The following is a 27,396-nucleotide window of genomic DNA, read 5'->3' on the forward strand; positions in this document are numbered from 1 at the left end:
ATAGGTATTATATATTTAATAATTAATAGGGATATCATAAATGTAATTTTTTCTTATAGTATAATTAAAAATAGGGTACAGTAAGTTTTTACACATAATAGGTTTATATATACAGGGTGTCCCAGAACAAGTGTCGTTCCTTGAAATGGGAGGTTCCTGAGACCATTCTAAGAGACATTTTCCTTTGCACCAATGTCAACTGCGGCTTTGTTTAGGAGTTATTAACGAAAAACACGGACCAATCAGAGCGCGCCCTGGCCCGGCGCGCCAAGCCGCGCCGGCAAGCGAGTGTCGCGGTACGCCGTGACATCGCATCGTGACGGCGATGTACCTGTCTATACATACATACCTGTCTGTTCATACAAAACGGTCCGAAAATAAGAAATTTAATTTCATAGGAAAATCAAACGATTATGTACCAACTGTCTAGTAAATTACATATCTAATTTCCTTTCAATTTTATTCATTAGTACACCTATATATATATGGAAACCTTTTTTCTGCCAAATGTGTTCTAACGGTTCCAAGGTCAAGAGGAGGGAGAAATCTACGAATGGGTGTAATTTTCAACCGAAAGCAGATATCGATCGCTGCTCCTTAGATATAATAATATCAAGCATCCCAACGGTATGCAATTTTATATACTTATCCATTTTTCATGGAAATTTACCAGCATATAAAAAATATGCTACTAATCTAAATTCAATATCTTTCCCATAAATACATGTTTTGTATTTTTATTTTACAATTATATATTCAAATTTGTTGGCGTGGTGGAACCGTTTTTGAAAATGTCGCTCGGCAGCGAACATGTTAAACTTGAAAATTGTAAAAATCAACATTAAGCTAGAGTTCACGTTGTCCTTTTTGAAATGACGAACTTTGATAATGTATTATTCCTGAATCATCTTGTAAAGAACGGAAAATTGAGAAGTCAAGAAAAGATAATGTAATTAGTTTTAGTACATAATCGTTATTGTTCGAGAATTACGTACAACATTAGATAAGTTGATTAATATAAAGAAATGCGATGGCAATGTGACTGATAACGGGAAAAACGTCACGAGAACAGAAAAATCCTGTCAGATAAACTGATCGGTGACCATATATACAATAAGGAAGATAAAGAAACGTTGACACACTCGATTATAATCGCGCTATACAAGTCCGCGATAATTATCATTGTTTCTAGGTATGTGTTCATTTAGGAGTTTTTTTCGATAGTTGCTCTCGAGAGTAGTCTCAATTTGTGTGTCCATTTGAGAGTACTTTTGGCAGAGAAATAGTCATTTCTGTCCTCACCAGAGAGTCCCTCACTTCGAGTCGATTCCCCTGATCTGGCGACTCTATGCGGCTCCAATTTTGGCTGTAAAGCCCGCTAGCAGCATTTTCATTAGATACTATCTAGCGACGATTTCAGTGACTCTCTAGTATCATCTGCAATTCCTACAATTTAAATTTCTACAATTTTTACAATTATACATTTAAATTAATTTCGGAAACGTATTTATTGAAATTTTTAACAATTATTACTACAATATATGCACAGTGAAATAAATTTATTGAATAATTCCTCATAAATGGATAGTTACTTTTATATTATTAATTTTAGGGAAAATAACTTAAAAAACAATTTTTATGATGCAAATTATGATTTATATTATAAGAATGTATTATATGTATAAATCATAAACTGTATTATAAACATGTGTTGTATAAATGCATTATCAATATGAAAGTGTTTAAAAAATATTTGAAGTGAAAAATACCTACAATTTACATATTAATTAAACCAAGCAAAAGAAAATTTATACAACCTTTAAAATAAAAAAATTAGCGTCACTCATAAGTGTACCATAAGTTGACAGAAAAGTTACAAAATAACGATATTCAACATTTTCGAGACAAATGAATGTAAATTAATATAGTAAACAATTACAAAATATTTAACATTTGTATACTCACAATAGGTGATGCATGTTTAGACAACATCGTCTTTCGTTAATCTGATCTATTACGTCAAATTGATATGAACACTAATTAAGAAGACTGAACGATAAAATTGTTCTAAGATTGAATTATTTCTTTTTCAGATGATTTTTTGAGAAAATGAGTCAAAGTATAAATGTTTCCTTTTACATTTTGTCTTAACAAAATTGCAGCATAAGGCGATTTTTATAAAAACTGCGTTTTATCACAGCAGAAATTACCATTTTTTTAAAAGGTCAGTCCAGTCCCCTTAATAATTTGACAAAAACATCAGACAGCATGAAAACATATCTATAACAATAATAGAGACATTCATCCACTTTGATTCGTCGTGTTATAATGGATGCAATTATATGAAATATGTAAAATGTGTATTATATACAGTATCGAATGTTTATCTACGTTTAAACAGTCAAAACTTGATAAATCTTCGAGAACGCTGCTTCCAAGGTTTTGCTCCACGCCTCGGCCACTTCCGGTGTGAATTGTTTTCCAAGCGCTTGACGAAGAACCTCCACTATCACCTCCTTCAAGTTCTATAAATAAATAAAGTAGGTTGCAATTCTTAATACACGTTGAAATTCGATCGCTGTATTTTAGGGGGGAAATTGTTATAACTTCTCCAAAAATACCTAGGCTAATTTTTAAGAGCAAAGCTGCTGGTCTTAACCTGCTAAATGGTTTTTTTCCGGTTTAAATATCTTGCGGTGTAAATGGAGCGCGAAGGCAACAATAGGTTGTTTCAAACAATTCACAGATTCAAACGTTTCTACGTATGTCAAAAAATTTCCTGCGACTAAAACCAGCACGAATTTAGACAATGAAGTCTCCTCTTTACAACGGACCCGGAAAAATCGATGTGGGACTTTTTCTTGCTGTTTTATCGCACTTTGAATGGGAAGTGTGCCGCCAGCTAACTAGTGAAAATGTTCTGTTTTTTTTTTAATTCAAACATTTGTACAGATCTCAAAAATTTTTTTTCGCTACTCGAACCACAATCAATTTGAAGATTGCAGTTTCTTCTTTGCAACGACCCCATAAAAATTGACGTACGATTTTTTATTGCCGTTTTATAGTACATTGAACGATGCGGGCGCTGCAAGTTATTGTTTTCTTTAGAAATGGTATCTTTTAAAGGACATTCAATTCTCATTGATTATTCAATTATTTAAGTGTGCGATTGAAATACCTGAAATTCCTCCTTTCTCTGTCCGCGTTTTTTATGCCGCTCAGCCAAGCTGATTAGGCTCGCCTCCATTAATCCCGGGTCGTGCAAGGAATCGATAACAGTATTTAATGCTGCAATTATGCTCGCACAATGAGCCTGAAACCTCTTATTAGCTGGCAGTTCGGTTACTGGGATGTCCTTGAATGGTTCAAAAGATTGCTGATACTCCGGGTATTTGGTAAAAAATCTGAAAACCATCGTTGAATAATTCCCATTCATTACAAAGAAAAAATTATTTTAATATGTTCATTAAATTTACAAAGTATTCTAAGAAGACTCTAGAAGGAGTCTAGTGACTATTGCACAGACTTATCATCAGACTGCGGATCTTTATGCATTTATGAATAAATTGATTGGGTAAAATATAAAACAGTATGAGATTTAAAAAATTCAAGAATGTTGCAATGTTGCTTTTAATGTAACACAGTCATTAAGAAATCAATTTTTATGTTATTTCTGCTTCCCACAATCAATGCAAAACGTTTTTATTTTGCATAATGATCCGCAGTCTACTTATCATAAATTGTGATTTCTGCTTGACCACCCGCAAAACGTAGTAAAGTAGATTTGAGATGTACAGCCCTCTAATCTAGCCAACTATCATTCCATTTGGAAATAATATATTCTGCGGAAAATTTCATAATTCTGCTAGAACGATCGAGTCTATTGCACAAGTAATTTATTCAATGAATAAACTATATGTTCTATTAATAAATAGTTGTTTATTTCGTATGACATGTGTGCAGTGCATTAGTTGAATGGAGATCATTTTTCAAAATATCTCAATAACTAATAACTTTTTCATCATTACACCTCAATACTTTTTTATGTAAAATTACGAGAAGAATTGCTGATTGCAGATGCATCATTGTACTTTGGATGTAATACTTTTGAACCGTTTGACATTTTCCTGTAACTGCAGTGCTAACGGAGTTACAATACCAAACTGTTAAGTGGTGGAAGATATAAAAATGATAAACATGTGAAACCCTGTATTAATTTAGCAAACATAATAAACTATGGAAAAAGAATTATACTCGATCATGAATTCGATATTTTGATGGAGCCTTCGAGAGCCTTACTTTAGCGACCGGATGCTCTCTACAGAATGAAAATAAATTCTTTGAAATAATTGAGAATTAATTGCTGTTATTATTGTCTCATTTCTAATAGGTTTTAACTAACAATGAGTGAGCCGTCTGTTGCGGAAGGATTCTCGAATTTGGTGTAAGTACGAAGAACATCTCTTTGAGTATTTAATTATTTCATATTTTCGATTTGAAGTAAGTACATACTATGTTCTTCTGCTGACTGCTGAATTAATTACGTTGATGGACGAATGTTACGAACCGACATTTGTAAACTTCCGTCATATAATCGATGAACTTCACTATGAATTAGCTTAATTACTTTCCGTCATGCTCTTCCACGAAATCTTCACTAGATGAGTCAAAGTAAATTAACTTTGCGGATCTAATTTGAACAATAGATTCATCAAGTAATATATTATAACAACAATTGTTTTATTTATTTTTATTTATCGATGATAATGCAAATGCATATTTTTATCGAAAATAGATAAAAAACTGGGACCTAAACATAAATTTGTTTTGTCATTAGAGGATTCTAAAAATATAATTTTTATTTTGCATATTTTGCATACATATTGCATATATGTTTTGCATAAGTGCATATTTCTTACATAAGTGCATATTTCTTACATAAGTGCATATTTCTTGCATAAAAATGCATAAATTTTGTATAAATATTATTCGGAGCCATTTCCAAATGTTACCTGAGGCCATGAAGAAATTGGAAACAATAGGATTACCTCTAACGGAATCTGTAAATTTGGTAACTACACAGTTATAGAAAATCTAAAAATTATACCCGGTGATTATGGAGAAAAGGTTACACATAAAATGGAATCTGTATTAAAACGAAACGCACACTTTAATGTATTATTAAAAATAAGCAAGATTTTGAAGGGTGAACACGTTGAAGGACCACGAGAGGTTCTGGCACATCATTGGGGTAAATTTAAATATGCCCCTATAACATCATGTGATGTAGAACGTAGAACGCCCTTTCTCAGCTTATAAATTAATTTTAACAGACAAGAGGCATCAATTTACAATCGACACTATAGAAAAAACTATTGTTGTATATTGTAATTTAAATTATAATAAATAAAACAATAAAATAATTACTATTTCACAGATCCGTACATGCATTCCCTATACATATTTTTAGCATATACCTTGCATATTTAGCATATCTTGCATACATCTTGCAAATATTTTGCATATATTTTGCATATTTCGATAAATTATAAATGCATAAAGATCCGCAGTCTAATGATAATACATGTATACCATTTTTATATTTACATAAAATACATAACATAATAAAATTCAATTTTATATAACAAAAATATGTGTGTAGAGAATATTTGATATTTTTTCTACTAGTTATTAAATAACCCCTGATGCGTTTAAATGAGTTCTTAAACCCATCATGATGAACAAACTCCGACCAAGCTACTTCCTCACGGTGCATTTACTTATTTGAGTAATGCTAATATTAGTGGCGCGCCTAATGGGAAGCTTACTAACTCCGTAACTATTCACGCAAAATACGTGTACAGCTAGCGATTTGAAAATTATTCGATGTTAGCTTTAAGAAGATATAACAAAAAATATATAGCATCGTTTAAAAATTTGACAGGACTCTTCAAGGTCATCGTCCTTGTTCAAACAAACAATTATCATCACGGTAGAATTAATTATACATTTACAGCGAGTATACTGTTCCTAATAGGGTATATCTGACAGAATACGTAGTATGGCACGTAATACATACAGTTACATAACAAATTAAACCTCTTAACATATCTAATGTGCGTATCGAATGTATTACGATACTTCAAAAAGTATCAGAACAATCTGTCTTATCTTTTTGACTTCCTGTGAGAGAATGTCAAGCACATACACTTTCAAAAGTAAAACGTTCACTCAGTAAAGAACTTCCTTAAAAAATTACTCCGATATTTTTTCCTCAGAGCAATTACAATCAAATGCAATACAAACGGACTTTTTAAATTTTTGATATAGAGCCACATAAAACAGTTGTAAAGAACAAAATAGCTATTTTCCCAATTTTCCTCTTCATGTTGTAAACTGATTGGTCTGACTTCCCAAAAAGATCTAAATCGTATGGTACAGGCTTAAAAAAGTTATCATCCTTTTAAAAGTGTCCCATTTGTATTTTCTATTGCGTCATACGAGGGTTCATTGCATTGATATAGTATTTTTGTTTCAGGATTGACGGACAGAATGATCGACTGCTTTCATCAACGACTGTACGTGTTCACGATTTGCCAGCGTTTTCGCAGAGAAAGTAATAGGTCTGGTCATAACAGATATGTGACGGCACCGGGTTATCAGAGTCGGTGTCGCGAACCGAACTGTCAAAAGCGGACAAACACATCACACTTACGCGCTCATTACAGCTACCCCGGATCCCACTTCATCCTTTCTGATCACGGCCCACGTGTTCTGCACCAATCTCTTCTGTTTCTCCGTCAGTCCCGTCGCCTCGTCCACTCGGTTGTCGTCGGTGAAGATCCCGAAGAATCGCAAAAACGCTGCCATGGCCAGCAACGTAAAAGCACTACGATCTTTCACAAGAAAACCACAAAGTTCTATTCAAGTCAACACAGAAGAGAATCTTCAGAACTTAAACCATAGCAAGAAGGACAATAGAAAATTCTTGAGATAAAGACAACGGTTCGAAGTGGATTCAGAGTTACTCGAAATCCCCACAAAGCTGTCCTGTAGATTATTTTCCACTTTATTCCAGTTATGGCCGAATCTTTTTGGATAAAAGTAAGGTTAAGTAAAATTCAAAGCTATTGGAACGTTGTAAAGAAAATTGATTAATTCTATAGCGGTCGCTACAACAAACACTACGAAATAGCTACCTTGCGTCAGGAACTACTACTATTTAGTTTTCGATTTTTTCCAATTTTTTGGGCAAGAATTGAATTGTGATTTAAGATTCTGTCGCTTGCAATTGCTCCAGGCGATGTCAACATTGCACAAGAATCTCCGGTGCGTCGATGAACGTGGACTTCTTCGATACATGAATGAGCGATCGAAAAGAAGGGTGTCTTTGTGGTGATTTCGGGGAATGCGTATCGATCCGGCTAGATCGTTGCGATCGCGGGAGCGAGCGAGCGACCGTTTTGATCGGAGCCGAGGCAATTACCGTAATTTCGTGTGATATGTCACATGCCACGGTGTGCCGTCGTGTTTCGATTCACCGAGTCGGTGATACGGTTGGCCAGCGACTAACTCGGCTCCTCTCAGAGCTGGACTAACCGCCGCCTCTGGCTGTTTAATGCTGTTTTACATATATCCCCTCCAGGTCAACGCCAACGCCATTAATGCCACGCGTTCGGACGATTAAAATAACCGAAGCGAAAGCCACCGTCTCGGACGAGAGCAGTTGGTCAATCGTCTAGCGTCTGTTCGACTCCAGGGTCTCCAGACTATCTTTTGGCGTCCACCGGGAGCCACAGATTATCCTGGCACCCTACAATCACTATCGATGGGCGATCGATCCTTTTAACTCGATGTTCGGTTGAATATAATTGAAAAATTATTTAAATATAAAAGAATTTTTAATATGCCACGTTTTTAAGACGGACTAAAAAGTATAAAATAATTTTTCCTAGCCCCATACAGATAGCCCTAAAAATTTGTGACTGTGAATTTTTAATAGCTATGAAAATACTTCTAAGATTTACAACAACAGATAATTGATTCATGAATAGTTCACCTAATTTACTAACAATTTTATTGGTCTGCAAATGATATGAACTGTTGTGTGAGTTTTCTTAACGCCCCAGCTACTCTCTACACTCCTTACCAGGCTTGCCATATTCCGCGCGTGCCAGGCCCCTTACCGCTGCGCCCCTCGCCCATCTGCTGGGCTAAGCCCGCCTGGCTTGCCCCACTCCTCGCCAGTGGGAGCAGGTAGGGAACCTAACGGGCGTTCTTTTGTTCCGCGCGACGCCACGGACGGCTTGGCTTGGGTGAAAGTGAAATCTTTATGGGACACCCGTTAGCTTGCTCAACGCGCACGCGTGGCGACGAGTGGGGCAAGCCAGGCGGGCTTAGCCCAGCAGATGGGCGAGGGGCGCAGCGGTAAGGGGCCTGGCACGCGCGGAATATGGCAAACCTGCTCCTTACTATTATCTTGCGCCCCACGTTTTTCGTTCTAAATCTTACAAGTATTTTCATAGCTATTAAAAATTCACAATCACAAAATTTTCAGGACTATCTGTATGGGGTTAGGAATCTGTGTGGAGCTAGGAAAAATTATTTTATACTTTTTAGTCCGTCTTAAAAACGTGGTATATTAAAATTTTTTGTAGTAATATTGCATTGTCATTCAGTTCTGGGCTGTGTTTAAAGTTTCAAGTCTCTAGCTCATCGGGAAGTTAGTTTAAAATCAATTGCAAAATTTGTACCGAACAGACAAACTCACAGACAAGAAAGCGAGTTAATAAAAACGTAGTAAAATGATTCAATTTATAGGTAAAAGCAATCGACAATGGCTTACTTCATCGGTAATGGAAGTATGTAATTGAATAACAAAATTTGTACCGAACAGACAAACAGACAGACAAGAAAACGATTTAATAAAACATGATAAAATGGTCGATTTTTCAATAAACTGAAAATAATTAGAAAGGTAATTGAGAAAGCATATGAAATATATTGGAATTGTCAAAAGAAAACATGAATTGAAGGTCGATAGAGTTATTGAGTAAGAATGATATAATTATGCAATATAATTTAATAACAGGATAATTATGTAATGCTATATACAATTAGAAGTAATTATTGCAGTCAGTTGAAAATGATTGAGGATAATTGAATTTTTAAAGAACTAATATAATCGGATTGAATGTGCAGGTAGTTGAAAGTAATTGACGATACTGATACAAGGTGCTACCATTAATTAATTGTCGATGAAATGTGATAATCCCCAAAGCAATTTGAGGCATTTCGAAATCTGCGGAATAATTGGAAATGCTCGGTCTTTATCGTAATTAATGTCAATCACGATTTAATCTATTACAATGATCGATATTACGCCATATAACGCAATAGCTTCCTTTGGGATTATATTATCTAAAAGAGGATACCAAAGTTCCTTGATGATACAGAGTTCAACTCAAGTTTGATTCAGTAAATTCATAAGAAAAGAATTATGTACAAAATATGTAAAAAATTACACGTCTAATTTTCTCACAATTTTCTATTCTAGCTACCCTATGGACCCCATCATCTTCCCGTCATATTTACTTGGACCAAAAGAATCAAGCATACAAACTACAGCAGAAGATGTGCTGCTTTCTAACAACACGGTCGTATCACTAAACTTAATTTAAAATTACAAGCTCGGCTTTAGAAGCCCACATTGTTCTTTATCGAATATGACAATATAAGTATAAAACTTAAAATCAAGGAAGAAGCTATGAAATTATTTTTAACTGTAAATAGTACATCATTGTTCGAGCGTCCCGTCCAAGGTTAGATAAGTAAATTAATATAAAAAGAACAGTGACAAGTAATGTGACTGATAATGCGGAAGACCACATTAGAACAGAAAAATGCCGTGAGATAACCAATTACTGATTATATTGACTGGGGCGACGATAAATTCTACGGAACAACACATTTTGCAACATGAGGACATGATCGCAATCGGAACGTACAAGACCGCAATGATTATCGTTATTTCTAATGATGGAACATCGATCTTATCATTCGTTCAAGATGTTCAGTGTCAATAAAGTCGAACATTTATATATTATACCGCAGTTGGTGAACACTCCATGCGAAAGTAACATCGAGGTGACCCAGGTAAGCTATCACGTTGGTTTATAGCAGCGGTTTGGTGAAAGTTCAGTCATTTTGGTGTCGAACAGTGTTACGGGTATTAAACGTTTAACGCTGTCAAAGGACTACTAGATTTCGCATTGGAGACTATCGATCTTTCAACTGCTGTCACATCGTGGAGACAAATCGGATGGGAATGTGCCCAGGCTCATTTTAAAGGGTAAAGCTTGCTCATTTGATACCGTTAATTAGCACTGTCTCGGACGGTGGTTTTGCAATCAAAATCAAGTTGAAATCAAGGTGCTTCTTAACAGATTTCAATGATTTTACGGGAGTTGGAAAATATTAGAATTGTTGCCGCTTTGTGCAGAACAGTTGGACAGCGACGTGCCTAGGCTCGTTTTAAAGAGTATAGTTTGTTTGTTTGATACCGCTAATTAGCAATGTCTTTTAGAGTGGTTTCGCAATTAAAATCAAGTTGAAAGTGTACATGGTGCTTCTTAACAGATTTCAACGATTTCACGGGAGTTGGAAAATATTAGAACTGTTGCCACTTTGTGCAGAAAAGTTGGACAGCGACGTGCCTAGGCTCGTTTTAAAGAGTATAGTTTGTTTGTTTGATACCGCTAATTAGCAATGTCTTTTAGAGTGGTTTCGCAATTAAAATCAAGTTGATAGTGTAGATGGTGCTTCTTGACAGATGTCAACGATTTCACGGGAGTTGGAAAATATTAGAACTGTTGCCGCTTTGTGCAGAAAAGTTGGACAGCGACGTGCCTAGGCTCGTTTTAAAGAGTATAACTTGTTTGTTCGATACCGCCAATTCGCAATGTCTTTTAGAGTGGTTTCGCAATTAAAATCAAGTTGAAAGTGTACATGGTGCTTCTTGACAGATTTCAATGATTTTACGGGGGAGCTGGAAAATATATACTATATTAGTGGTGCCGTTGGTAATAATTTCTCAACAGAAATTTTCCTGGGGGAAAAGATAGTTTTACTTCTATAAAATTTCTGGTTACGAAATTGATCTTATTGCACCTTGGTAAAGAATAGTCGCACAACTAGACTAATTTTCAGAGCTTCTTTTCGGCAATTTTCGCGGCTCAGCATTGAATTTTAACGCTAACGCTAAGCGGTGATGTATTTGCGATACTTTCGAAGTAGAAATCGCGCGGTAAAGTGAGAATGATTGTTCATTGAGAAAGTTTTACTTTTCGACGGCGTTTAGGAAGTTTGGCCCAGTATATCTTCGAGGAAAACAGCTTGAAGCCTCTACATTTCACACAAATGTAAGTCGTTTTATTTCAAATATTTTTGCACCACAAGTCGAATCGGATAGAAGTTTTACAACTTCAAAAGAAAGTTGTTACTGGTGTGATCAGATTTTTTACGCGATTCAAACCATCGTAGATTTGGAAAACAAAGCTTCTTCTTTGCAACGAGCTCAGAATATTCATGTATATACAATTTGTTTTCCTGAGGTTTCCTTGGCACTTTGAGTGATGCCTACATTTGTTGCGATAACTTTTAATCCTTTTAATCATCGATTAAAAGCAATACAACTAGGGTTTCCGATATCACAATATCTTTAGGGAGATACGATATATGTACAATGTAATTTTTACTATGATTACATATTGTCTACTGATAAAATCGGAGAGTGAATTACACAATAAATGTATATCTTCCTTTGAGCTTTCAACAGACATTTCTTATGAAACTTCAGTGAACCTTTTTTTCTATAATAATATTGGTATTATACATTAGACTTTGACTTCTTCAGATGTTTGATGTCTTTAACTCCTGCTTTAGACAAGATGGAGTATTTGATTGTTATATTACCAATACGAAAGGAAGTTTAAAGAAAAATTAAAGTGGAAAGGATACCTGAATATTTCAGCTTGATTAAAAAATCCACGCAGCTAAACAATCCAAAATTTATTCAAACTTCAGAGACTACTCTTCCGAGTCTAATAATTATAAAAAAATTAGTGTTATTCATAAGTACACAATAAACCGAAATAAAAGTTACAAGATAACGAAATTCACCATTTTCGGTAGAAACGAATGAAAACCATAATAGTAAAACGTTACAAATATTTAACATTTTTATACTAACAATAGGCGATGAATAATTACTTAAACCTCGTCCGTTAATCTAATCCAGCCATTGTTTTCTCGAAGATTACATATCTTATTAGTCGGGAATGTTTATGTTAGTAATATTGTAGAAAGTAATTGCGAATAACGATACTTTCGGGAATCCCACATCTTATTCTATATCCCGTACATTGTCGGGAATCCCGTATGTTCTCGGGAATCCCGAATCTTCGCTGGATCCCGTATATTTTCAGGAATCCCGAATCATCTCGGGATCTCGCACATACTCGGGAATCTCGGATATTTTCGGGAATCTCGAACATTTTCGGGAATCTCGCACACCCCTATTTTCTTTGTTATAAACAATTTTGCGGCAAGTTTCTCGTAAAAATGTCCATCGATCTAGAAGTGTAGATTCACCCTTAGGACGAATGACCATTAGTTTTTGTACACACTGTATGGTATCGAACACTTAATCTATACTTAAACAGTCACAACTTGATAAATCTTCGAGAACGCTGCTTCCAAGGTTTTGCTCCACGCCTCGGCCACTTCCGGTGTGAATTGTTTTCCAAGCGCTTGACGAAGAACCTCCATTATCACCTCCTTCAAGTTCTACAAATAAATAAAGTAGGTTGCGATTCTCAATACACGTTGAAATTCGATCGCTGTATCTTAAGGGGAAATTGTTATAACTTCTCCAAAAATACCCAGGCTAATTTTTAAGAGCAAAGCCGCTGCTCTTAACCTGCTAAATGGTTTTATCCGGTTTAAATATCTTGCGGTGTAAATGGAGCGCGAAGGCAACAATAGGTTGTTTCAAACAATTCACAGATTCAAACGTTTCTACGGATGTCAAAGAATTTCCTGCTACTAAAACCAGCACGAATTTAGACAATGAAGTCTCCTCTTTACACCGAACCCGGAAAAATCGATGTGGGACATTTTCTTGCTGTTTTATCGCACTTTGAATGGGAAGTGTGCCGCCAGCTAACTAGCGAAAATGTTCTGTTTCTTTTTTTTAAATTCAAACATTTGTACAGATCTCAAAATTTTTTTTTCGCGACTCGAACCACAATCAATTTGGAGATTGCAGTTTCTTCTTTGCAACGACCCCATAAAAATTGATGTACGATTTTTTATTGCCGTTTTATAGTACATTGACGATGCGGGCGCTGCAAGTTATTGTTTTCTTTAGAAATGGTATCTTTTTAGAGGACATTCAATTCTTATTAATTATTCAATTATTTAAGTGTGCGATTGAAATACCTGAAATTCCTCCTTTTTCTGTCCGCGTTTTTTATGTCGCTCAGCCAAGCTGATTAGGCTCGCCTCCATTAATCCCGGGTCGTGCAAGGAATCGATAACAGTATTTAATGCTGCAATTATGCCCGCACAATGAGCCTGAAACCTCTTATTAGCTGGCAGTTCGGTTACTGGGATGTCCTTGAACGGTTCAAAGTACTGTTGATACTCTGGGTATTTGGTAAGAAATCTGAAAACCATCGTTCAACAAATCCTATTCGTTACACAGTAAAAATTATGTGAAAATACATCTTTGCAAAGTATTCTAAGAAGACTTTAGAAGGATTCTAATGACTATTTCACAAACTTATCATAAATTGTGATTTCTGCTTGACCTCCCGGAACACGTAATGAAGGGAATCCGAGCTGAACAACCCTAATCTAGCCAGCAATCATCCCATTTGCAAATAATCCATTCTGCATTCTGCAGAAAATTTCGTTTGTTAAAGTAGTTTAAGCAATTCTGCTGGAACTATTGCGTTTATCGTACTGGTCGTTTGTTGGACGAATGATTTATGTACTATGTTAAGAAATACTAACTTATTTCATAAATTCTAGAGAATAGAGAAATTATACTTTATGTAGAACAGAAAACAGTTACTATATAAGATATTGTTAGACAACATTACAGAGTATAATTACAATATTTCTGTGTTGAACATGAAGAATATTAAACCCATTCTATGTTAAAATCTAAGAAAGTATATGAAATATTCAAATGAGTTTGGTGATTTAAAATATCCACTCGGTTATGAAACATAAGTTTTTGTAAAAAACACGCCACTTTTAAAACAAATGAGATTTAATCTGTATTTTTAGTTTGAACAGATTAGAAAAATCGTCATACAGTAACAATACTTGGAGTCTTGTCGCCACGGTCGCCATTACTGACTCAATGCGTCCGGGCTGTAGCTATGCATAATCGTATTTTAATGAAACAAAACTAGTAAATTATACAGGGTGGAAATCGTAGTACAAGCTGACAGGTGGTGATTTTACACGTAAAAATAGATCGAAAGAAAGGAATAACATTTCTTCGTTCGACGGTTCGTTTTCGAGAGAATCGAGTTTGAAGATCAAGAAGTAGAATTGGCTGGTCATGATCAGACGCGTCAGACGATTACTATACAATAGCACACGTATTCACTGCATTTTCAAACTCGATTTTCTCAAAATCGAAGCTTCGGATGAAACAATGTTGCATCAAATTTTAAAAAATTTATTTCTATAGAATCACCTCTCTGCCAGGTTGTTCTATTATACGATTTCCGCTCCAGCCGGTATAGATACTGAAAATCTCATAAGAAGTTTAGCAGAACGATTAGCACAAACAGTTTAAATGTTGGCTCTTGGAAGCATTAAACAGTTAACATCTTTAAAAGAATGTTTTACCGTGTAAAATGAAAAATAAAAGTACCTGTTGCCTTGTAAAAATTGAAACAGTGAGTTTATTTAAATGTTCAGCAATTTTTATTACATTACTTGAATAAAGAAATGTATTTCATAATTTTTCATGGAAGTATCTCGATGATTTTAACAATTGTGTGTGTCTAGTAGTGTTTTTTTATAATTTTTTTTATAATTTTGCGACTGGCATCCAAGAGTGCATAGAAATAATTAAGTACTATGCATGTGTATAAGACAGATATAACTGGAGGGCACGTTTTTCACAAGAACTCATATTTTTCAAAAACTGAGACTTATTAGAAATTTCGTTGTCCGAAATCATGTTAAAAATTAACAGTTTAGATTTGGACACATACAAATTCGTTAAATATTCGTTTATGAACTTGGAAAGGAGACGAAGAAGTTCAATTGCATTTTGTAACTACGCTGATGCACTTTTATAAAAAATGGCTGACCTATCGATAAACAGTGTAAGATTAGCTTGTGCAATTTTCTTTATCTCCAATGAAAACAGAGTTACACTCCACTCTAGATAATCTTGACTAGATTCAGCCTGCAAATCATTATTTGTTGAATAAGAGAAAAGCATTCACGCTGAAGAGTTGATGCAACTGCAGTGACAAGCTGTGTTTATCAGTCAACGTGCATGACCCGGACTTGTCAGTGTCTTCGTGTAGAAAGTAATAGGTCCGGTTATAACAGATCTATGACGCCACCGGATTATCAGAGTCGGTCTCGCAAACCCGACTGTCAAAACCGGACAAACGCGCTTACGCGCGCGACGATGCACTTACGCGCTCATCACAGCGACCCCGGAGCCCACTTCATCCTTTCTGATCACGGCCCACGTGTTATGCACCAATTTCTTCTGTTTCTCCGTCAGTCCCGTCGCTTGATCCACGCGGTTGTCATCGGTGGAGATCCCGAAGAATCGCAGAAAGGCTCCCATGGCCAGTGACGTTCAAGTACTACGATCTTTCACAAGAGAATCACAAACTTCTGCTCAAGTCGGCACAGACGAGGATCTCCAAAACTTAAACCATAGCAAGAAGTACAATAGAAAATTCTTGAGACGAGGCTAACGATATCGAAGTGGATTCAGAGTTACTCGAAATCCCCACAAAGCCGCCGTGCGCTTTATTTTCGACATTTTGGAGAAAAGTAACGTTAACTAAAATTGGAAGCTATTTGGACGTTGCGAGCACCGAAAATTGCCTAATTGCAGAACGATTGCTGCAACAAAAGCTACCTTCCGACAGGAACGACTACCATTTATTAGTTTTTGATTTTTTCTCAAATATTTTGGGCAAGAATTGAATTATGGTTTAAGATTCTGTTGTTTGCGGTAGCTCCAGGCGGTGACAACATTTTACAAGAATCTCCGGTGCGTCGATCAACGTGGGCTTGTTGGATAGATGAATGAGCGATCGAAAAGAATGGTGTCTCTGTGGTGATTTCGGGAGACGCGTATTGATCCGGCTAGATCGTCGCGATCGCGGGAGCGAGCGAGCGACCGTTTTGATCGGAGCCGAGACAATTACCGTAATTTCGTATGATATGTCACGTGCCACGGTGTGCCGTCGTGTTTCAATTCACTGAATCGGTGACACGGTTGGATGGCGACTAGCTCGGTTCCTCTCAGTGCTGGACTAACCACCGCCTCGGGCTGTCTAATGCTGTTTTACATCTATCCCCTCCAAGGCGACGCCGACGCCATTAATGCCACGCGTTTAAACGATTAAAACAACTGAAGCGAAAGCCACCGTCTCGGCTCAGAGCAGTTTGTCAATCATTCGTTTGACTCCAGGCCATCTTTTGGCGTCCAGCGTGACCCGCCGACTGTCCTGGCGCCCGATGATCACCATCGATCGGCGATTGATCCTTGCAATTCGGTGCTCGAGTGAATAAAGGGGAAAATAACTAAAATTGTAGTACTGACATATTTGTAAATGATTTAATATTATCGAAATAAGGATGCACGCTCTTAACGCACTGGCAATGCGGGATCTAAGAGCAATTGATGAAAACCAAATAAAATTACCTAACTATTGCCGGACTAGCAGAATCTGTAAAGTTAACTTGATTTAAAGGGGAACATTTATATAGCCAGAACTCATTGGAATTGACTCGTACGAATGTGACACTACGTGATTCTACCCGTGAATACACGATTCTGAGCCAAAGAGTTCAAAAGGGTTTGTATACCCTCGCAATGATGGGCTGACTGTTTATAATCTTGGGTCACGTTTGGTCACATTCCCATTTTTGTCGTTCCCAATGAATTCACACCACAGTTTTGTGTTTATATGAAGGGTTAAGCTGAGGTTATCCAATTAATTGAAAGTGTCAATAGAGTTGCTGAGAAATCATTGGTAATAGTTTCATTTTAAATAAATTAATTAAGGATTTTTATATTTATTGAAAAATTGATTGGATATGGGAATAAGTTTCTGCCCTTTTGGAGATGTCGTTGTACTTAAGTACCGATCGCGTATTTGATGGAACGTAGTACATGTTTTTGAAAGGTGAACAAAGTTGTTGAAAAATAATTGATAGTTAAACCCTTGAGCTACGATTTCTTTCACGATTACAGTGGCCAGAACTTCTTCGTTGATCGTAATTTCCTAGAAGAAAAAGAAAGTTTATATTTATTACATAGACATGTATGTGTAAAATTTTCGTTTAAAATCGTTTGGAATTGTGTGATATTTTCCAATTAATTTGAGAATTGCCATTTCGATTATTTGCGCGCTACAGAATATCGACACTTGCAGAATAATTGAAGACAATGAAAAATTGGCTGAAAGCAATAGAAAATAAAGAGGGAAATAATTGAAAAACAATCGACAACAATTCCGACCTTATAATCCGAGCTCCGATAATCGTGTTCGCCAGTATTCGATCCTCCCGACATCGTGGCACGACCGCCCGCCCGCCTCGTTTCCATTTGCGGTTTCTCGATAAAGGACATTCGGTTAATCGTCCGGGACCAATTACGACCTAACTCGGCTAACCTGATGCGCCGAGTTTATTACTTTAATCGATTAACCTTGCACTGTGTCCTGGCGACGCTGCACAGTGGTGCCATTTGGCCAAAAAGCGGAAGAAATCCGTAAGAACGGAACAATCCATCAAATCTGTTCGTAAATTAGTGGAAATCACGCCACACGTACAACGCTTATTTGGAAAAAAATGTTCCAAAAAGTTGTTAAACATAACAAAAAGTTGTTAAACATTAAACGTAAAAATGGGCTAATTGGAAACCTGCCTACCAATTGCAACAAATTCGAATGAAATAAAAACTGATTTTCATGTTTTTTTTATTCAAAGAAATGATTTCTTACTGTTTTGTGTTTCTCTTACTCATTTTTGTTGTAGATGCATAAGATCCGCAGCGTACTAATAAAATTTTATTTTTCCTAGTGATAGCGGTCTCTGTAGAGATCCTACGCAAATAGAAATCGTACTAAAATTCTATCGAATATTTATATATTCTAGCATAAAGATACGAAATCTATTAATTATTCAACACTAACGGTTTTATGAATGTTACAAGACTGAATTTATGTATTATAGATTACCCGCTATTTTTATAACAATATGTGGTTGAATGAGGAAATTTATTTTTCGTAACTTCGAATGAAATATAAGATAAATTTTGCGAAACCGCTCATTTGACTGGTCGTGGTATTGATAGTTTATTTATATTATTGTTCACATCTTTTCTTTACGGCAATTGTTAAACTGGCTGCTAGAAAATTACAATTCAGATGAAAAATTCGCAACTATGGGTCATACTGGACCCAAATGCCGCCGTCCGAAGATCGAAAGATGTAAAAACGTAATCTCTTAATATTTGTCGTTAGTAACGAGGTGCAAAATTAACCAATTTCCATCACTCTACCTTATAGTTCACTGTATTTCATCTCTTTCATTGCAACCTTAAGTTCTCGTTCACAATCACAATTTTAATTCACCGCGTGCATCTTCTGCACTACAAAGGAAATCGGATGTACACCTGGCAGGTGCAAAGTTGCGACACTGGTTCATTTCACGCGCAAATCACGTATCGTTTCGAAGGTGGATGCGCTCGTTGTCTTAAGTCGACGCTTTAAGTCCAGTAATTACATACATGGTGTCCCAACAAATGTATTTCCTTGAAAAGGGCGATTCCCAAGGCCATTTCAAATAACTTTTTCCTTTACGAAAATGTTCTCGGCGGATTCGTTAAGGAGTTATTAACAAAAAACCACGGATCAATCAGAGCGCGGCTACAGCAGACGGATTCCGGCTCTGCCAATGCCATAACGACACTCCCAATGGGGCGGAATCTGTCTGCTGTAACCGTGCTCTGATTGGTCCGCGTTTCTCATTAATAACTCGTTAACAAAGCCGTGGAGAACATTTTCGCAAAAGAAAAAGTTATTTGAAATGAGCTCAGAAATCGCCCCTTTCAAGGATGGAGGGGTTAGCTTTACTTTACCGGACTCAAAATTTGTGCCTTTGTCTTATAAATTATGATGTATTTGGTATGTAATCCAGTAGATTTGTAGTTTCGATCCTGTAGGATCAATGGTTCAGGAGTTATGCTTGCTTAAAGTTGAGCAATCTGCAGTGTTCTTGACAGGTAAGGGCGCCGCCATATTGGTTTGTAGTGACGACCACGAGCCGTTTACCTTGTCACCCCCCCCCCCCCGACCTAATCACCAACCAACTGGCTCTGCTCGGTAAGCGGTGCGCGACACTACACACCAATATGGGGGCGCCCTTACCTGTCGAAAACACTGCAGATTGCTCAACTTTAAGCAACCATAACTCCTGAACCATTGATCCTACAGGATCGAAACTTCGATCTGCAGCCGCCCAGGGTACAAATCTACTGGATTACATACCAAATACATGATAATTTATAGGAGAATGGCACAAATTTTGAGTCCGGTAAAGTAAAGAGCAGCCGGATGGAGTACTACATTTTTGGTAGACCCTGTATACGTATTCTTCATTAGCCAACAAGAGAACATTCAGTGTCGTGAATATTGTATACACACAAATTATTAAGATTCTAATTGAATTGTTTGCAGACCGAACCGAAAGAGGATAAAAGTTACAACGATAAAATGACGGAAACAGAGAAAATAGCCGATAAAGTAGCGGAAGAGATCGATGGACAGACACAGTCTGATGATAAGAAGAAGGATAAGATCTCGATCTATCCGCAGATAATCGCCTCTGTCGTTGGTAATTACTTTTATCGATTATTTTAAAGCAAGTAATCTTCGTATTACGATTGATACGTATCGACGACTATTGCTCGGCGCCCTACGTAATTGCAACATGTTGTGTTTACAATGTAGCAGTGTCTCTATCAGGAAATACTTAGGCATTCAACCCACGCATATTACGTGCTTTCTTTCAATCTAAATTGCTAGAACCACTGCAACGTTGAAAACAAAGCTATTCTATTATTATATATGTAAAGTAAGGTAAGACAAGTAAGATTGGCATGACAACAATTTTGTTATACATAGACTACGGATTCTTACGCAGAAGAAAAATTGTCTGCATTCACTGCAAAATACAGGAGCTACATAGACATTCATTTCTTGTTTGAATAATTTTAATGAGTCGAAAATGATACAACAGTATTTTTGAATTCTTTAAATCTTATGATGTTCTGCATTCGATCTACTAATTGTTGTTATGAATGCAGTAAATCCGCAGCATAATTATAAACATTGTAAACAAAATACAGTTCATAACAATATGGATTCTGTGATACAATATGGAAACAGTAAAGCGACTGGTAGCGTTACAGACAGGACACGACATCTGGTGTTAAAGAAAGAAGCTCGAAGTACATATTTTGTTATTGACTGTTATTTTCATTAATTTACAATAAATATTATTACCATTTTGTATTATATGTACACATATAGTGATTGAAATGAGTCCAAACGCGGCGCAATTTAAATTGTGTTTACTTGTTTAATGCGTGTTTTAGTAGATCATCAGAACTGATGGTATCCGAATTCTCCATTTAGTTCAGTTAAATCAAAAGCGATCCACTTGCAACACGATTTATTTATTAATCTATCATTGTAGCTAGTGGCAAGCTAATGACAACTAGTAGTTTAAAATATAACTATAGTAGATTAATTTGGAGAATTGACTCAATTTTGCTGTAAATGTTGTAAGATTCGGAGACTAACTTATTAATTGATTTTATTTAAAGTGAATCTAACGTTTCTCGTGTGCGGATTATGCTATGCCTGGCCATCGGTCACCCTGCGCTACTACGACGAGGACAACTCGCCTATCAAGATGACCTCAGAGCAGAGGTCCTGGGTGGTCACAGCACTGTCAATTGGTGCCATAATCGGACCCTTCTCGGCTGCTTTGCTGGTAGACCGGATCGGCAGGAAATTGTTTCTCATTGCAACGTGTTTGCCATTTGGTGCCGGCTGGATAATCCTCTACTTTGCCAAAAGTTGGGTCCTCCTTTTCGTAGGGCGACTTTTAACAGGCATGCCCACCGGCGCTATTTTTGCTGCCGCTCCTCTATTTATCGGGGAAATTGTTGAGACCAGGATCAGAGGAGCTGCGAACATGATGATCAGTATTTTCCTGAACGCAGGATACGTTATCATTTATGGAATTGGACCTTTGGTCGACCCGAAGGTAATACTGAAGATTGACAGCTTCAAGGGGGTCTTTTCCAGCAGACGACGCTCGCGCGTGAACACTCGCACACCGCTAGGGTACACTCACACAACGCTAGACCACCTATATAGTATACGTACGCGAGGATTGCAAGGGTCCGGGATTCCATTCTGATTTCTCGATTATGCAGAGAGCGTCTCCGACGGGCAACATGCAGCCAAATATTGCAAAACCATTGCTCGGAAACGTAAAAGAAGTACTTTTGAGGCAAACAGCGCCCTGGATTGATCTTTCATCTAGCGATTTTGACTACTAAAAAACCCCGCCTTTGCATTATCGAGAAATCAGAATGGAATTCGGACCCTTGCAATCCTCGCGTACGTATACGTGGTCTAGTGTTGTGTGAGTGTTCACGCGCGAGTGTCGTCCGCTGGAAAAAGACTCCCTTAATACGTGATTTATATTAATTGCAAGATACAGAAGCTACATTTAATTCTCTTCTTAACCCCTTGTAACGCGATTTGTTTTTGCGGTTGCGTTGATTAAAGGTTCTTTGTCATTCATAATTCCCTAGAATTTTATTTTGGTTTAAAACATACATATTTCGTGAATTCTGTTCGAAATCCTCGTCACGAGCCTGACTCGATGTAATAGTGCAAAGGGATAAAACTGAATTAAACGTTGCGAAGAAATTACACATGGAGGTATGGTAATAATTTGGCGGACTGTACAACTCTCGGCATTCGCCTCATTTGTATTGCTTCTCGCCAAGCACGACCGTGTTATAGCTTATTGTACCAATTAAAATCCGTGTTGAACATCAACGTTCATCCCAGCTAACTAGAAAAATTATTCTGCCAGTTGTTAGCACTAATCTGCCTGGTACCGACAATCCTCGTGCTCATCTGGTTACCCTGGCTGCCGGAGTCACCATACTATTACTTGAAGAAGAACAATGAGAAAGACGCGAACTTATCTTTGATCTGGCTGAGGCGCGACACGACGAACACCGAGACGATAGAAGAGATGACGAAGTTCATAGAACTGGAGAAGAAGGGTAGCCTGAAAGAGTTGTTCACGAAACCGGTGAACAGGAAAGCTCTGTACATCATGCTGGTGCTGATACTGGGCCAGCAGTTGTCGGGGGTGATGGCGATCCAGTCATACGTTGGGGTTTTGTTCGACGACATACATTCGAACCTTGGCACGGACAGGTTGCTGCTTATTCTAGGAGCAATCAGCATATTTTCTTGCTTTATAGCAGTATTTATCATCGACAGGGTCGGCAGGAAGCCTCTGTATCTGTTTTCGGCGTTTGGCACTGTAATTTGCTTAGCCTTGATTGGAACTTACTTTCTTCTCTACAACCGTTTCATCTCGATAAATGTTAAATCGTATGCTCTAGTACCCGCTGTGTTGCTAATAGTTTATCATGTAGTCAACAGCATTGGTCTAGGCAGCATCCCAGCGATTGTCTCCTCAGAGATCTTCCCGCTAGGTGTAAAGATGTGGGCGTCAGCTGTGATAAACACCATAGGAGCCGCGCTAGGTCTTATCGTTTCGAAATCCTACGAGCCTATAAGTAAAGCCGCGGGCGAAGAGACGATTTTCTATATTTTTGCCGGTGTCGAGCTGATTCTTGCCATCTTGGCCATCTTTATAATGCCGGAGACGTCGAAGAAGTCTTTCTTCGACATCCAGAAAGAGCTCATGAACACTACCAAGAAGGACATCGAGGAAGAGGAAAAGGAAATTACCGAAACCAAGGAGCAACTGGCTTAAGGACACTGCTATGATCTTGTACATTGTGTAATATAATAGGAATAAAAGATAACCGAATATTTGGGATGCGTCCCGTTCTTGAAGCGTGCGAGAACCCGAAAATTTTGAGTCGAGAATATTAGAGAAGTAATTAGTGATTGGAAGTAAGTAAATAATGCGTCGAGAATAATAGAAAGACAATCGAACATTAATTTAATAAGTATTTAAAACATGTTACATCCTTTTGGAACGTGATTACGTCTTGTATGACATCCCTCCGGCTACTGATGCGAAAAACTATCGCGTTGTCTTTTACGCTCTCTTGCCGCGTTGTTCCCGTTGACACTCGCAGTCGTTCCTACGAAGATAAAATATAACAAATTTCTGAAACAATACTGAACAAAGAATTATTAATGAAGGCAACATACCTTTTGACGACTGAGGATTCGCCGGCATTGACAAAGTTGGTTCATGATTCTTCTGGATCTCTATCGGAGGATCATTATTTTCAACCCTGCTCCTGTCCTTCCGAGTTTTGTCATATAGCATCTGCATTTAGAATAGTGTTATTATTAACAGTAGGTTTACGGTGACCCGTCAGAATAACGGGTTTCTTTATTGTTAATTTGCGATTATTATGATTGTAAAGATGCTTCCCTGAGGAATTATTTACCAAATTTATTTCTTGAGGTATATACTATTGGAAAAATGGTCAAAAATTTGGATAGACACATTATTGTTATGTTTACAAAATAATGCGTTATAACTTAGTTATAATTATAACGCTATACGTTACGACTCCACACAATTAAATTTTGCAAGAACTTTAACAGCTTATATCTCGATAACTATTTGTTTGCGACATGTGGCTCCTTTGAAACTTCTTCTCTTCTCGATGAGTAGAAGGTAATTATGCGAAAACAAACTTTAACATCAATTTTCTTTGTTACAAACAACTTTCCGGCAAGTTTCTCTTACAAATGTCCACCGATCCAGAGGTGTACATCTCTACAAATGGGCATGAGGTAATTCCTTATAAAAAATATAAGAAAAAGATATGAAATACAATTTTTTCATGCGAAGCTACGGTCTTGAAAAAATTGAGTTTGAAAATGCATTGTATACGCGTTCTATTGAATAGTCATCGTCTGATGCGTCTGACCATGACCAACCCATTCTACTTCTGCATATATTGTGCCACGCGGAACCCGACGGATCTTTAAACTGGATTTTCTTGAAAACAAGGCGTTCAAAAAATCGATGTGTAATTTCGTTATTTTCTTCGATTGGTGTTTACATGTAGAATCAACCCCTACCCAAAGCATATCCACCTAGAGAAGATTTGTGACCAACATAAGATGTCCCGCCTCGGAACAGAATAAGTTTTATTTAAAATATTTTTTACAACGAACTATAGTTTGGTAAATAATTGTGCGTGCAAAACTCCAAATGGGGCATCCAGTATACAATAAATTTATTTTTTTGTAATACGAAAAATTTATAAATTTTTTTACCTCGTGTATAGTCTCCATGGTGAGCCGTTTGGGAGCTGTATTGGCGTTAATCAGCTTCTTTGTAAGTAGATTTGGGAGTTGCCAGGTGCCTGGTACAGGCTTGCGTTTTCCGGTTCTATTATGCTCTGGAAAAACGATCTTATTGTGCTAAATGACTATGATAAAAACAGCTGGGATTTTTGGTTACCTGTGTTCGGGTCACTGTCGGAGCTAGAACGATTCTTCGCGGCCGCCGAGCGTTGTCGTCTCTGACTAGCAGCTCGCCTCAATTCCATAGATCTTCGACGCTGCTGCAAGTGCATTTTGCGGTTGTCAGTTATTACGGCAGCGGTGCCCACCGCTGGTCCCATTTCTAGCGACGCCCAAACGGCCCTTCGATACTCCCAGTAGCGTTTTTTGTATAACCAATATTTCAATGGGTAATTATACATCATGTCTGTCTGTCTTGTGAAGCACGGACTGAAAATCTATTGAAAATGTACGTTTCATTTTGGAGTTTTATATGTATTCAACAAAATACAGTGCTCAGAGCTAAATGGGATCACATAAATATACCTGCTTTATATATCGCTGTACAAAAAGAAATTTCTCAGGACGATGTTATACTGCATCAGGGGGTAAATATAATGATCGAAAGAATTTTTGTCAAAGTCATTCTTTAACGAGATTTCAAGGTCATCGGTATTTTTTCGAACGGGACATTATATTATTTTAATTTGAGATTGTTATAGAACGTAAAAAACTATATACAGGGTGTATTCGGGGTGTGGCTGGACGCGTGGTACAACCGAGCAGAGGGTGATACTACATATAAAAATAAGTCAAAAAAAAGAAATAACATTTTTTGGTTTGACACTACGTTTTCGAGAAAATCGAGTTTGAAAATGCAGCGAATACACGTGCTATTGCATAGGAATCGTCGGACACGTCTGACCATGATCAACCAGTTCTACTTTGTGCATATGTATACTATAGCACGCGAACCTGGCGGAACTTTAATAAACTCGACTTTCTCAAAAACGAAGCGTCAAACGAAAAAATGTTATTACTTTTTTTCGACTTATTTTCACATGTAGTATCACCCCCTGCTCGGCTGTACTACCATCCGGCTACACCCTGTATATACAATGAACCACGAAAGTATTTCAAGTATTTGAACGCACTTTAAAACATTATAACTTTTTTATAATTGTACCAAACGACATGATGTTTTGTAAGCAATTAGAAGCATTGGTTTACTAAATGATCTGCAAAAAATATTTTCAAAAAATTACAATTTACAAGGTTACATGCAAAAATAAAAAAAGCATTTTTAAAAATTTTTTTATTTGGGCCCTTAATGTGAAAATTTAAAATATATGTTTCGTAGATCTATGTTAGTTATACACATGCTGAAAATATCATCAAAATCGATTAACATACTCGAGAGCTACAAGCGGTTAAATGTCGTGAAAATCATAGTTCTTCGCGACTTTTCAGTTTTTGCTTAAAATCCACAGATTCTTACATCTTTCGATGCGTGTCGTTTTACTTATATTTTACTATGATGTTCCGTGCGAAAAAAATATTAATGATCTCGAAATATAGTTAAAAAATAACTTTGAGAAAAGCAAGTGAGGCAGATGTTGAGGTGATCTCACATTTAACTGTGACACTCGATCTGTATAAGGAAATGTTTATGTTTGTAGACAATAGAACAGTATGAAAAATACGTACTCTATCGTCTTTGCCTGTTAAACGTGACATTTCGTCGATCTTCGTGTTGTGTTTTTCCATCAGCAGTATCATTGACTCGGATACAACGTTGAAATACTTCATTTGCACTATAACGTTGTCCGGGGTCATCAGTTGCGGTAGCTCTGTGCATAAAGCCTCCACGATACACGATACAAAATTCTAAAATATCGTCGATCAATCAAAAATCAACTCGAGTAAACTTCTGTAACGTTCTTAATGAATTTGGAAAATGCAATTATTTCCACGCTGTACACACTTCGATATCTTGTATTGTCAGCCCCATGTCTTTGTGTAGCATCGCGATGTAGCCGAGGAGATAGTCCCTCTGGGCAGGCTTGACATTATAATTGATAAACAATACGGCTATGATGTCGTAAATAATGGTGAATTTTTTTTTAACTTTAGCCTCGCGTACGAACTCCGGTATTGACTCGTCTTCGAAGTATTTTGCGTATTGGGGGTAATTTTTAAAAAGTCTGCAAGTTCATACGATTATTTTATAGTAATTATCAACGCAACCAGATTGTTCAGTGGTTAATGAAAAGGAGAAATAATTACGTCGTATACATCGTAAACCCGTAGTACGCACTATCCTTTTCCACAGTTTTCCAAATCGTTTGTATTATCTCAAAGTCTTTGCTCTCGATTAGGGGAAGCCCCTCGTGGTGTTGTTTCGTTTTCGCTGCACACGCTGTCATTAGGTTCCCCATATTTTTCGTGCAAGATATTTTGACACATTCGCACAATAATTGAAAATCGTTTCCCTCATTGTGCATCTCTC

At 37.0% G+C, this 27,396-nt stretch overlaps 4 protein-coding genes across 7 annotated transcripts; 1 reads left to right on the plus strand and 3 right to left on the minus strand.

Annotated features, from left to right (window-relative positions):
- Positions 1-1,544: 1,544 nt before the first annotated feature.
- LOC143218215 (globin-like) lies at positions 1,545-7,648 on the minus strand. Its single transcript, XM_076443282.1, has 4 exons — positions 7,487-7,648; positions 6,716-6,896; positions 3,179-3,404; positions 1,545-2,525 (listed from the first exon to the last, which is right to left on the minus strand). The coding sequence occupies exons 2-4, from the start codon at positions 6,868-6,870 to the stop codon at positions 2,394-2,396; spliced, it is 513 nt and encodes a 170-aa protein (XP_076299397.1). The 5' UTR covers positions 6,871-6,896; positions 7,487-7,648; the 3' UTR covers positions 1,545-2,393.
- A 2,543-nt stretch (positions 7,649-10,191) lies between these two features.
- On the plus strand, positions 10,192-24,848 carry LOC143218148 (facilitated trehalose transporter Tret1). Of its 3 annotated transcripts, XM_076443167.1 has the most exons (5): positions 10,192-10,351; positions 11,360-11,420; positions 20,025-20,181; positions 21,176-21,621; positions 22,465-24,848. In XM_076443167.1, the coding sequence occupies exons 3-5, from the start codon at positions 20,061-20,063 to the stop codon at positions 23,383-23,385; spliced, it is 1,488 nt and encodes a 495-aa protein (XP_076299282.1). In that variant the 5' UTR covers positions 10,192-10,351; positions 11,360-11,420; positions 20,025-20,060; the 3' UTR covers positions 23,386-24,848. The 3 variants fall into 3 exon arrangements, with proteins under 3 accessions (XP_076299282.1, XP_076299283.1, XP_076299284.1); XM_076443168.1 differs by lacking the exon at positions 11,360-11,420; XM_076443169.1 differs by lacking the exons at positions 10,192-10,351; positions 11,360-11,420 and adding an exon at positions 15,846-15,994.
- Positions 12,053-16,633, minus strand: LOC143218153 (globin-like). The gene is made up of 4 exons (XM_076443177.1): positions 16,485-16,633; positions 15,738-15,918; positions 13,501-13,726; positions 12,053-12,846 (listed from the first exon to the last, which is right to left on the minus strand). The coding sequence occupies exons 2-4, from the start codon at positions 15,890-15,892 to the stop codon at positions 12,715-12,717; spliced, it is 513 nt and encodes a 170-aa protein (XP_076299292.1). The 5' UTR covers positions 15,893-15,918; positions 16,485-16,633; the 3' UTR covers positions 12,053-12,714.
- Positions 22,875-27,391, minus strand: LOC143218150 (uncharacterized). Of its 2 annotated transcripts, XM_076443171.1 has the most exons (7): positions 27,174-27,391; positions 26,872-27,091; positions 26,595-26,774; positions 25,066-25,345; positions 24,879-25,003; positions 23,793-23,913; positions 22,875-23,722 (listed from the first exon to the last, which is right to left on the minus strand). In XM_076443171.1, exons 1-7 carry the CDS (start codon positions 27,389-27,391, stop codon positions 23,646-23,648), a joined length of 1,221 nt encoding a protein of 406 aa, XP_076299286.1. In that variant the 3' UTR covers positions 22,875-23,645. The 2 variants fall into 2 exon arrangements, with proteins under 2 accessions (XP_076299286.1, XP_076299285.1); XM_076443170.1 differs by having other exon boundaries at positions 22,875-23,913.
- Positions 27,392-27,396: the final 5 nt, after the last annotated feature.

This window comes from Lasioglossum baleicum, chromosome 18 (genome assembly GCF_051020765.1).
Source record: "Lasioglossum baleicum chromosome 18, iyLasBale1, whole genome shotgun sequence".
Classification (NCBI taxonomy): Eukaryota; Metazoa; Arthropoda; class Insecta; order Hymenoptera; family Halictidae; genus Lasioglossum; species Lasioglossum baleicum.

What these genes read in the sequence shown, in the direction of transcription:
- LOC143218215 (XM_076443282.1), bottom strand. Translation starts at nt 6,870, where the DNA reads ATGGCAGCGTTTTTGCGATTCTTCGGGATCTTCACCGACGACAACCGA. An exon ending in GGGGTAGCTGTAATGAGCGC is followed by an intron (nt 3,405 to 6,715) that starts GTAAGTGTGATG and finishes GATGGTTTTCAG; the next exon opens with ATTTTTTACCAAATACCCGG. An exon ending in AGAGAAAGGAGGAATTTCAG is followed by an intron (nt 2,526 to 3,178) that starts GTATTTCAATCG and finishes ATTTATTTATAG; the next exon opens with AACTTGAAGGAGGTGATAGT.
- LOC143218153 (XM_076443177.1), bottom strand. Translation starts at nt 15,892, where the DNA reads ATGGGAGCCTTTCTGCGATTCTTCGGGATCTCCACCGATGACAACCGC. An exon ending in GGGGTCGCTGTGATGAGCGC is followed by an intron (nt 13,727 to 15,737) that starts GTAAGTGCATCG and finishes GATGGTTTTCAG; the next exon opens with ATTTCTTACCAAATACCCAG. An exon ending in AGAAAAAGGAGGAATTTCAG is followed by an intron (nt 12,847 to 13,500) that starts GTATTTCAATCG and finishes ATTTATTTGTAG; the next exon opens with AACTTGAAGGAGGTGATAAT.
- LOC143218148 (XM_076443167.1), top strand. Translation starts at nt 20,061, where the DNA reads ATGACGGAAACAGAGAAAATAGCCGATAAAGTAGCGGAAGAGATCGAT. An exon ending in GATAATCGCCTCTGTCGTTG is followed by an intron (nt 20,182 to 21,175) that starts GTAATTACTTTT and finishes TTTTATTTAAAG; the next exon opens with TGAATCTAACGTTTCTCGTG. An exon ending in GACCTTTGGTCGACCCGAAG is followed by an intron (nt 21,622 to 22,464) that starts GTAATACTGAAG and finishes TTATTCTGCCAG; the next exon opens with TTGTTAGCACTAATCTGCCT.
- LOC143218150 (XM_076443170.1), bottom strand. Translation starts at nt 27,391, where the DNA reads ATGCACAATGAGGGAAACGATTTTCAATTATTGTGCGAATGTGTCAAA. An exon ending in TAACAGGCAAAGACGATAGA is followed by an intron (nt 25,346 to 26,594) that starts GTACGTATTTTT and finishes CATTTTCAATAG; the next exon opens with ATTTTCAGTCCGTGCTTCAC. An exon ending in CGACAGTGACCCGAACACAG is followed by an intron (nt 25,004 to 25,065) that starts GTAACCAAAAAT and finishes TCGTTTTTCCAG; the next exon opens with AGCATAATAGAACCGGAAAA.